This window comes from Chinchilla lanigera, unplaced genomic scaffold, assembly GCF_000276665.1.
Source record: "Chinchilla lanigera isolate Chin_1 unplaced genomic scaffold, ChiLan1.0 scaffold00086, whole genome shotgun sequence".
Taxonomy (NCBI): domain Eukaryota; kingdom Metazoa; phylum Chordata; class Mammalia; order Rodentia; family Chinchillidae; genus Chinchilla; species Chinchilla lanigera.
The window spans coordinates 4,779,783-4,791,497 of NW_004955487.1; the positions used below are offsets into that span (position 1 = coordinate 4,779,783).

At 48.4% G+C, this 11,715-nt stretch overlaps 1 protein-coding gene across 12 annotated transcripts in view; it reads left to right on the forward strand.

Moving 5' to 3' along the window:
* The window catches only part of Myt1l (myelin transcription factor 1-like), a 398,225-nt gene that overhangs the window by 322,638 nt on the left and 63,872 nt on the right, over positions 1-11,715 (forward strand). For all 12 annotated transcript variants that reach the window (XM_005404380.2, XM_005404385.2, XM_005404381.2 and 9 more), the window contains 3 exons: positions 675-782; positions 4,934-5,148; positions 10,186-10,439. In XM_005404380.2, coding sequence (XP_005404437.1) covers positions 675-782; positions 4,934-5,148; positions 10,186-10,439 — 577 coding nt within the window. The remainder of the gene's footprint in view (positions 1-674; positions 783-4,933; positions 5,149-10,185; positions 10,440-11,715) is intronic.

Here is an 11,715-nt window from a genome sequence, read left to right on the forward strand (position 1 = left end):
GACTATTAAAAACAAAATATTTATTTATTTCTACATTAAGGGAATTATTATGGCTTAGATCTAAAATATCCACCAAAAGTCTCATGTTTTCAGAGGCGGGGTTTTTAGAAGGTATTTGGATCATGGAGGCACTACACTCATCAGTGGATTAATTCATTGGTGAGTTCATAGATGAATGTGCCATTTAGGATGTGGGGCCTGGCAGGAAGAGGTGAGTCACTGAGGACATAACTTGTAAAAGTATATTCTTGTCCCCAGCTCCTCCCTCCTCTCTCTCCTCCCTCTTCTCCTCTCTCCTCCCACACCCTCTCTCTCCCTCTCCCTCTCCCTCTCCCTCTCCCTCTCTCTCTCCCTGATTTGGTATCTCTCTTTCTCTCTCTGAAAGTTTAGCTGGCTCATGTCCTCTTAAACACATGCAATGTGACTTGTCCTTCCTGGGAAGAATAGAGCATGCTTTATACATGGTGTTGCCCTCAGCACTTTCTACTGGAAACTAAGACAAAAACAAGCAAAACAAAAACGGGATGCTCTCTGCTCCACCCCTCCACCTGCGGAGATGCCCTACTTGGGTGTAGGAAGCCTTGCCTCACTGGCAGAGAGAAAGAGGTGGTGGCTGAGTTTCTGCATCACAAGTTATCCAAGACCAGACACTAAAGCCCTTTCTGTGATTGCAGCCTCTCTGGATGCCCTATTGCTGCAGCAGAGAAACTGGCAAAAGCCCAAGAAAAACACCAGAGCTGTGATGTGTCTAAGTCCAACCAGGCCTCGGACCGAGTCCTCAGGTACCAAATGAAGCATGCTCTCCATGGGGGTCCGCTCTTCTTGGGGGTCCACTCGTCATCGCCCCAAACACACCTCTGTGCTTGGGACACTCACTGGCCATGCCCCCCAAGGGACAGGAGAGACAGGAACAGCTGTGTGTGAGCTCCAGGCCACCTCTCCACCCCGTGTGACGTTGGCATGAGGGAACTGGGAGGAATTGTGTCTGGTTTCCTATGAATTCACAGAATTCGTAATTCTGTGAATGGCAGATGCAAGAAGCAGTAAAAACTCATCAGATACCCCAAGTGATTTTATGTGAGTTTGCGGGTGGTGATGCCAGCCTCAGGATGGTGCCGCAGTGTTGGGAAGGGTCACAGTGATGAGGGCCAGCTTGCATGCATATGGCAGCTGCCCCTAGGGTCAGTGTCAGAGCCACTGCTGCCCCTCACCCTCCAGCACCTCCAGGACACAGGTGGAAGTAAATGTCACCACTGCCATTTGATATGCAGGGATCAGTGACTTACCTGGAATCACTTAGTCACACCCGGGGAGAAACAAGAGCAGTCTCAGGGCCAGGGGTTGAACCCAGTATTTATATACTTTTCACTTTTTGTTTTTGCAATACTGGGATCTTCCCACTGAGCTCATCCCCAGCCCTTTTTTTATTTTTTTATTTTGAAACAAGTTCTCACTAAATCAGTAAATGGCCCACGCTGTGCTTGAACTTGCAGTGATCCTCCTGCCTCAGCCTCCCAGAGTCCTGAGAATCCAGGTGTGCTTGCCATGCTTGGCTGAATCCAAGGTTTTTTCAGGTTTGAGGAACATTATTAGGGTATATGGCAGAGGAGGAAATCCACATTCCTATAACCTTTTCATACATTTGTGACTTTTGGATATTCCTACAAATCACTGTCACCAAGAACACCTTGACAGTCACTCTACATTTGGTCTTTGTATTTAGTGTCCTGGGCTTAGCAAGCTCCCCACCCTCAGAGCACTTCCCTGGAGGACTGTGGTCTGTCCCAGCACCTCTGCATTCCCCCATATCTCATCGAGTGACATAATGAGACAAGAAAGAAGGAAAGAAAAAGAAAATTAAATCATCATTTACCTGGTTCAGGTCTTCCAAAAAAGCCTTCAGTAAATTATGCAGCAGGAACCTAAGAACCAAGAAGAGCTTAGGGTCCTCTAGCTCTCTAGGACCCCATGCATGCAGCCTGGGCTGCAACCTCTCTCCCTCCTGCAGTCCGTGCACCCCTCTCTCCCTCGGCTGCCACCCCAACTTTGGCTTCCAAGTGACAGAGCCGGCATGAGCTCCCACACCAAAGGTACCCTTAGCTTCCTGCTCTCTCCCCTTTAAACTCTGCAGTTTCTTTCCTGCAGGGGTTCTCACCCCACCCTGGTCTCACGCTTAGTATTTATTTATCATGCATCCCCATTGAGTGTTCTTCCCCACTACTACTGTCTGGGTCCTACAGCATGATGAATCCCCCAGAGTTCTCAGAACACCTCCAAACATCCTCCCCTCCTACCTGACCTCTCAAGACAAAGGTTATAGCTTGATTCATGCATATGCCACACACCCCTCCAAAGCAGACAGCCAAGCAATCGGCACATCATTCTCTTGGTTCCACCAGAAGTTAATAGAGTAAGTTAATGAAGTTTAAATAACTAGGCTGGAAATTTGATAGTATAAAGGTGGCAATTTGATAGTATAAAGGTGGCATCGAAGTGCTATTAAACATACAACAGGTGACTTACTCTTCTGTTTGAAAAATTCAGTTATAAGCTTGATGTGCTAGCACACACCTGTCATCCCAGCACTCAGGAGGCTGAGGCAGGAGGATCACTACAAGTTTGAGAGCAACTTGAGCTACATAGTGAGTTCAAGGCCAGCCTGAACTACACAGTGACACTCCGTCCCAAGCCCTCCAAAATAAATAAATAAATAAATAAATAAACAAAACTCAGTTATAAAAATTTTGCAACTACTCAAAAAAACAGTATAAACTTATAAAATAACCAGAGAAGAAATTGATTGTGTACATGGATGCATATAAAGTCATAATTTATAGAATTAGAAAATAATAATTTATAGAATTTTAAAAATTATGAAAGTTAAGCCTATTTAAGTAGTATGATATTCATAGATTTTAATATCACAGTTATTAAACCCCAAGCAACAAAAAGTAAAATTAAATGTTGCGTATGTAAATTGTGAAATACGCAAAAACTTTAATTTCTATTTACATAAATAATAAATGCATTAAATTAACCAGAAAATACATACCAAAATCTTAGCAGCTTTTAATCTTGGAAAGAATTATAGGTGATTTTTAATAGTTTTTATATCTTCTACTTTTTCTGTGAAGCATGTATTACTTTCATAATCATAAAGAGCAAAACAGCCATTTTAAAGCTTTTATCCCCAGGGTTGGTATAGACAGTCTGTGTGTTCAGAGATGCACAGAGAAGATGCATTTACCCAGATTCACAGCAATCCCAGAGGAAAATGTCTTTGGGAAGGAGCCCAGCGGATCCTCCAGGGTCACCATCCTGGGGTCCCCAGGCAGGACAGACCTTCGACTTCCTGATCCATAGTGCATATCACTACTGCAAGATCCCTACTCTGCTACAATCCCACCCTTGTTCTTGAGGTATGGCAATATTTCCAGATCTGGTACCACTGATCAGGAAATAGGTTCTAACTGGATGTCATAGCACAGGCCTGTCATCGCAGCACTCTCCAGGCTGAAGCAGGAAGATGGTAAGTTCGAGTCCAGCCGGGGCAATTTAGTGACTTAGCAAGAGCCTACAAAAAAAGAAAAAGGTTGGTGATGCAGCTCAGTGGGAAGGTCCTGGGTTCAATCCCCAGTCCTTCAAAACAGTGCAAAAAGATTTAAAAAAAGAAATAGAATCTTACTCAGGAAAGATTGTCTCTCACAAACTGACCATGAACCCACCTCTTATGCCTGAATTCAAGCATTTCTTTTTTTCAACCTTTCTTGGGTCTTTATTTTTAATACCTTTTACATATTCAGAAAGAAAGAGTTCTGAGGCTGTCCTGGAAGTCCGGGGGTGTTTCTTTGTACTAGTTACGGTGTTTTTATGAAATGATGCTTATAAAGAAAAAAATTTTTTAAAGAAATGGTGTTTACATGAAAGCACAAGTATCTTTATGCACATTTTACCTTGCAAAAGTTAAAAATGAATGAGTGGTCCACAGAACTCCATGTTTAAATATTCATCTGTAGCTGCGCTACCAAACAGAAAGTGGGAGGAGAAAAGGAAGCCCTCTGCGCAGCTTCTAAACCTACAGCGATTTCAAATGAAAACTCTAAGAATGTCACTTACAGAATGCAAATGCCAGGAAGGAATAATCAAATGCTTCTGTATTTTAATGTTGTATCCCAAAGTGTAAACTAAATGGCTAGTAGGTAAAAATACTGGAAGTAAATACAAATATGTGACAAAATGCTTTACTACCATCCCATTTTACTGCCCAACCAGATAAATTGTGATACACTTCTGTCCCTGTATACTTTTGTCTCAGTGTCCCTAACAGTATTTTTCTTTATTGCTCTATTGTTTTTACTGCTGTTGTTTTGAGTACAAGTGATTGAACCCAGGGCCTTCGCACTGAGCTGCATTCCCCAACCTCTTTTTTTATTTTTTATTTTGAAGCAAAGTTTCACTAAGTTGCTAAATTGCCCAGGCTGGCCTTGAACTTGCGATCCTCCTCCCCTAGCCTCCTAGAGTGCCAGGATGACAGGTGTGCCCCGCCACACTGAGCCAAGGGACATTTCTATTTAGCTCGCATCATTTGTGTGTGATCCTGTGAGTGTCTGCAACCACTGCAAAGAGCATGCATGATTGTCAGATTCTCTTCAACCTCAGCTCTCCTGTCTCCAGCAGACCCACTGTTTCCCTTTTAGAAGAAAAACAGAGAGAACATTTGAAGTATTCTGTCTCTCATTCTTTTCAACTTGGATGGTTGTTTTGGGCTATAGAACTCACACTTGGTCTCTCCTCGGGAAAAGGAAGGTGTTTCAGAGAAAAGTTCTGATTTCTTGACACACGTAGGAAAGCAGTATGCTGGTGTGGACGCGCATCCTGTTGGGTGTGCCGCAGGGAGAGAGCAAGCTGTTGTTTGTCGTCTTGTCTATTCCAGGCCAATGTGCTTTGTGAAGCAGCTGGAGATTCCCCAGTACGGCTACAGAAACAACGTTCCCACTACCACGCCACGCTCCAACCTGGCCAAAGAGCTTGAGAAATACTCCAAGACTTCGTTTGAGTACAGCAGCTTCGACAACCACACTTATGGCAAGAGAGCCATAGCTCCCAAGGTGCAAACCAGGGACATGTCCCCCAAAGGATATGATGACGGTAGGAGGTGCATACTCTTATACATGAGACACAGTTGTGTTGTTGTTGTTGTGTCGATCCATGTCCCGCACATCAGCCCAGCATGCGTGGCCCCAGGCACAGGGCAACCGCAGGGCCACAAGGGGCAGGGGGGTGGGGAGGAGGAAACAGTGCTCTGTAATGATTCCCAAGAGATCCATCTGTTCTGGCTGTATTTGGGGCGTAGAGGAAAGCCACCAGCTCGCTGTGTGCTGCAGAGTCGGGGAGACAGCTTCCTCTTCCTAAATGTGGGCAAAGCAATTCTGGGCTCTTGTAATAACTCTGCAGCCTGCACCGCTGTCCCCCTGGGGTGCATGTTGGAATCGTCTGGGAGATGGTTTTTCTCACACCAAACACCCAGGCTGCACCCAAACAGACCGAGCAGGGCTCTCTAGGGGGGCGGGGGGTCCCCATGTTGTAGCCTCTCTAAGATACTTCTGGTGGCTCTGCTATGCAGCCTGGGCCCACAGCCTCTCCTGGCCAGCTTTTTGCAAGCCAGAACCTATGCACCCTCCCCATCTGGGAAGATGGGGGAGGAAAGGCCCGCTAGGTTTGCAGCCACCGGGTCCTGGTGTCACCAGGTCACTTGCTACTGCCCCCAGACAGATGCAACAAGTAACCTTGCACCTGCTTCCCAGGACAGGTGGTTGCTTTTCCCTTCACACTCTCTTAGTCCACTGCTAGGTGTAAATAGCAACATCTCACCCCTCAGCTAACTTGGTAAGTAGTTTATCACCGAGGCAAAGACTGTATTTACTTCATCAGGAGGCTGCTTCAGCTTCTAGGCTATATATATATAGGCTTAGCCCCCAAATTTTACCTAGTAGACTTGGGGTTTGAAAAATTCTGATGATTTAAAAGTTGAATCTTGAGGCAGAGGAAAGGAGATTAGATTTTAAAGGTTTGGGGAGCTCCACTCTGAAAAAAACTATTCAGTAAAATCACATGTACACACATGAAAAGATATCAAAATGCAATGCTTAGGGAATTCAGAAGCCTCTCAGGATTCCATAGGAATTGCAGGCCTTTCTGAGCTGTGTTATTTCTTACCCAGTAACACTTCATTTTGTATAATGAATGAAATTTAATATTTCTTTGGTGTGTCGTGTATTGATTATCCTTGTGTATCAGTTCTTGGATATTCTGAAGCATAAAGTGGAAAAAAGGAATGGCTGTAGGTGTAATAGAAATAATTATTTCTCTCTTATTTTGCTACTTGGTAATACTTACTTGCCAGGGTCTGATTTTACTCTAGCTTTGTCTCTTCAACTACAAGAGAAGGATCTGAAAGAAATGAAGATTCCACTGATACAATTTCCCATCCATGGGCCTTGTACAGTGATTCCATTCATTCCTTCTTTAGATCTACCTTTTTATACACCTATTTTAGGGTGATTCTGTGTGGCCTGAATTCTTTAACCTTATTGTATGTTTGGAGTCTCACCTTAGAAGCCAAGGAGGGGAGCAGGTAAGGTGGCAGTGGGTGGAGCATATCTCAGGGCTGCAACACTTTGGGGAGTGAAAGGGGGACATCGGACAGAGTAGGACATCAGGCCTCCCTCTGTGGCCCACAGGTAGCTCTGTGTCCACCCCTGGGCACCTCACTGAAGAGTGTCCGGTGTTCCTGCCAGACTGAGTTCCTGACAGACCAGAAAGGCTGGCCTTAGAGTCCCCAACTCCACACTGCAGGGCAGGCCAGGCAGAGAGGAGCTATGCCAGCAGGGCTCTGACCAAGGTGCAGAATCAAGCCCCCATGAGTACACTGTCTAATGGCAGGCCTCAGCTCACAGGGTAATGGCAGGCCTCATCTCACAGGATATGTGGATATGTGAGTCTCTTCCCTCAATGCTTGGATGAAATACCTGATACCCATAACATAAGGGAGGAGAGATTTAGTTTGCTCAGGTTTCAGTCTGTAGTTGGCTGACTCCAAGGCAGGGTGCATGGCTAAGGGGCCTGGCAGAAGAGAGCTGCTCAGCAAATCATGGACAGGAAGCAGAGAGAAGGGAGGAGCCAGGAGGAGATAAACCCTTCCAGGCCACACCCCCAATGACTGCCTCCTCCACCTGGCCCTACTTACTAAAAGCAAGTTAGCTATAAGCCCCATGATCCAATCACCTTCCAAAGCCCTGCCTATGAGCCCATGAGGCTTTGGGGGAACAGCAAGACTGAGACAAGTACACAGGAAGCAGACATTGTTGGGACATTTTCACCAGCAGAGTGGGCCAATGGCAAGGTTGTGTCTAGAAGCCTCATGTTTGCATTGGTTTTCAATTTTTAATTGGGATATGTGGCCACATCTAACCCTGGGGACCCATGGTGTCCTTCCTCCTGCAGGCAGGAACAGGATGTTACAGGAGGTGGCCTTGATATGGCTACCTGTGCTGTCGAACACCTGTGGTCTCTGGAGGGAAACTGGTCACTTTTCTTGCTGTCCCGGCTTTCTGCCAGACACCCAGGTCATTGCTGACCTGTCCATTGCTGGTGAAGGGATTTGGCTCAAGGGAATTTGTCACTGTTCAGTTGTTCTTAGCTGGGAAAGTAGGGCAGGGTCCATCCTACAGTGGGGAGGGGGCAGGGAGCACCCCCCCATGCCTGCTGCTATTCTGGGTCACGCCAGAACCCACAGCAACGCTGAGTGCAGCCCAAATGATACCAATATTACTGACTTTGTCGACATTTAGCAACAGGTACTAGTATTAAATTCATTCCTTCCCTGGACTGTTTAAAGCATAGACACTGTTGTTTTCATTTCAAATAAAAAGATGATCACTTGCATTTTGGAAAAGGGCAGAGGTGGAGGTCCATACTGTCACGGTTGCTTGTTTGATAGGAGTTGCCGGGCAGGCATCAAGGGATTACTGACATCTCGGTCACCTGTACTGTCCACCAGCGCAACCCAGACCCGGCATCTGTGAGGCAGTTTGGGGAAGTCGAGGTGGTGTTGTATTTACATTTTATAACAGTACAATAATGTAAAGCGATCCAAGAAAGTTGAGAGAAAGAAATCATTTTAAAGACTCACGTTAGTAAAGTGTTGTCTCATCAGGCAATCAGCATCCTAGACTGTGCCCAGGCCTTGCAGGCTTCATCCTGCCCTCGGGCTGTGCACTGCAATCTGTCCACCAGCCCCAAGAGCAGCTCCCACTTTTGCACGCATCAATAGTTACTCATTTCAAAACAAAACACTACTTTTCTTATTTATGTGAACGATTTCTCTCTTTATTTTTCTTTTCCTGAACCCCTGACTAGTCTTAAAAACAAACCAGTTTTAAAACAAACCAGTTTAAAAACACAGAAGTTCCGGAAGTGAATTATTTCATTTGTCCAGCATCCATACTTATTTTTAACAAAATTTTAAGTGATAGAGAATCACAAACTTTAGTCCAGAGCAGCCCAACACACATGGGCAGTGACACAGACAGGCCACTATGCCCACTGTCGGGTTGCTGGCGATCTTCTGTCCTGCCCCCACAGGCCCCAGGACTGTGTTACTCTGCGGCCTGGCACAGTTGTGTTTGCCCCTGCCTACCCTGTGCCACACAGCTCTGCCCTTTAAATAAGGGATGGGAGGCAGACGTGCCACACCTTGTGACCTTGTGCCCCACGTGGAGCAGCTCCCTACAGCTGTGCTGAGGCAGATCCATCTGCCCAGTAGAAGTGGCTCTGTGTGCAGGTGGCCTGTTGCTCTCTACACTCTGTGTGTGCTCACACATGCATGGGAGTGCGCTTGGCCATCGGCCCATGCAAGGGAACCTGAGTGGAAACAATTTACCTGTGTGTGCGCTTTCCTTCTGTCTTTGGCCAGAGGCTGAGCTAAGAAGAGGGTGGCCACTGTTGTCCTGGGTCTGGTCATCACTGTCCCCAGAGGGCAGCATCAGTCCAAACTCATGTCACCAGTCCTGACTGGCTGGTTCTGTTTCCCCTGTCTGTCACAGCCCAGTGCTCCAGGACAGTTTCTTAGCATTGCTGTTCCAGATGGCATGGTGCTTGGTTTTGTTCTCTTCCTCTTCTTCAGGAAAAATGCTAAGATTGGGCTCCAGGTGCAGGGCTGCGGTCACCATGTGGATGATACCCAGGGCATAGGGTCCAGCGAGAGGCTCCCTTGCACTCACAACTGCCCTTCCATCAGGGTGATAGCTGGGACAACCCTAGGCACACCCAGCACCCTATATTTGCCCTTCCCAGGACTGACCCCCACAGCTCCCAGGGAAGGAGAAAATCCCACTGAGAACGGATCAGGACACCTGGAAAGACATAGGGTTTGGGGTGTCTTGCACATTTTTATGTAATTCCTCACACCTGTCCCCTCCCTGGAATACTGGGCAGATGAAGATTGTGTGACATTAAGTACTGGTGCCACCACCCAAACGTGTTCTCATCCATGTGCTAAAGATTTTTAAACAGCTCTAAAAATAACCCTGTTCTAACTGCAGTTAGTGAGGACAGCTGCTCATAAGGGGCGCTGCTCTGCCAGTGGGAGGGGGACTGGTGGGATAACAGAGGGTGCCCCAAGCGTGTGGCCTGGCCTGTGTGGAATTCTTACATGTGCCCTGAGCTGATCTGCATCTTTGTTTGTGTGCGGTGTCCTCCCTCTCGCCCCTGGGCCTCTGTGAGAATTGCAGGACAAGGGACATCTGGGTCACATGTCTGGGCTGCACAGCTAGCCGGAATCGCCCAAAGCTCCAGCAGGCAGTCCCCAGGTCCCCTGTAAGTCTGGGTCGCCTGCTGCAACACACTGCTCCTCGGTTGCTGGCTCAGCCCCTTGGTGGCAATGTCCTGACCCATGAGTGATCTGCCAAGGTCCTGGTCCCTCGAGCCACAGCCAAGTCAGAAGCAGACATGGTGCAGCTGGGGAGAGGAAAGGATGCATCCTCTCCCGGGGTTCCCAACTCTCGGCTGGCTCCAACACAACGGAAGGTTGGAAGGGGGAAGGAGCAGTTGTGGTGAACCAGCCCCGCGTGTGTGTGGCTGAGCGTGGCAGGTGCGGGCCTGAGTCCCTGTCGCGTGTCTCCACAGCCAAGCGGTACTGCAAGAACGCCAGCCCCAGCCCCAGCCCGAGCAGCAGCAGCTACGCACCCAGCAGCAGCAGCAACCTGAGCTGCGGTGGAGGCAGCAGCAGCAGCAGCACCTGCAGCAAAAGCAGCTTCGACTACACGCACGACATGGAGGCAGCGCACATGGCAGCCACGGCCATCCTCAACCTGTCCACGCGCTGCCGCGAGATGCCACAGAACCTGTCCACCAAGCCACAGGACCTGTGCTCCACGCGGGTACGGCCCCTGGGGTCAGGGCCACCTGGCAGGTCACCTGCGCACAGGGTGGGAGTGGGCTCCTTCAGCATGTGTGGACTGCACGTGGGCCCGGCAGGTGCAGCAGCTCATACACCTGATGGGTACGCAGCTCCTTGTGCATGTGGCAGGAGCTGGGCTAAAAGTGTGGGCCTAGCAGGTGCAGGGCTCCTCTTCCCCAGCAAGTGCAGGGGCTCACATACTCAAAAGGTACGAGGATCCCCATGCTCCCTCACCCACAGTGTGAGCACTGAGGGCTCCCATAGCCTCCCAGAGGATGGTATATTCTAAATCATAAGAAGCTGTCAGACCTCTCCCTTGCTGGGGTCAAGAGTCAAGACCCCAGACAAAGGACATCATGCGCCTTCATGGCATCTCAAATGACCACAAAGAGAATGTGAAAGACCAATCCCCCTTAAAGGGTCAACAGGAGGAAGGCTTGACAGCACCAAGCTCCTGTACAAAGGGATATGCCCTCGCCCACACTACCCATAGAGGGCCCTGGGGACAAGGCAACAAGCAAGGACCGATCTGACCGCGCCTCCCCGATGGCTTCGTGGTCACAGGCTGCACACCTCAGTCCACAGACACAGGGTGCGGGGCTTTTCTGTGGTTTATTTTCTTATCCGTCAGCCCCTTGTCTGTGTTAGAGCACGACAGGAAGTAGCTCAGACTAAAAGCAGAAAATCAAGACCACTGCCTGGCCAGGGCCACTAGGTGGCCGGCGCGAGCCAAGCTCCCTGAGCCAAGCCATACTCTGCGCAGAAGGGCCGCACCTGTCCAAGGCTCTCAGATAAGCAAAGCGCCTCCCTCCGCTCCAAGAGCCGCGGGCCCTGCACCGTGAGCTCACAGCCCTGACAGTAGTGTTACAAATCTGTGTCGTTTGTGCGAATGCAGAAAGGTCAGTGCTCTCATGTTTTTGCAAATGCTTTCTTTTCTTTGGATATTTGGATCCCTAGATAGTTTCAAAGCATTGGGAGCATGCAGTGTTCTTGGCGGTCAGGGTTTGCATGGAAAAATTCTTCCCTGGCAGGGAAGAAAGACAAGAAGCCCTGTCAAAATTTTCCTTTCTTTCTTGAAATTAGACTCAGAGTAATAACCCCAACACTGTTCAGCCTCCATGGGTGTCGCAGCTGGAGCTCAGGAGAGAGCTCAGGCCATGCACTACTGGAAAAGATTTCTCCAAGCAGCCCCAGGCTGGGATTCTGGTCCCTCTGCATCCTGCTCCTCCTCCTCCCCCTCCTCCTCCTCCTCCTCC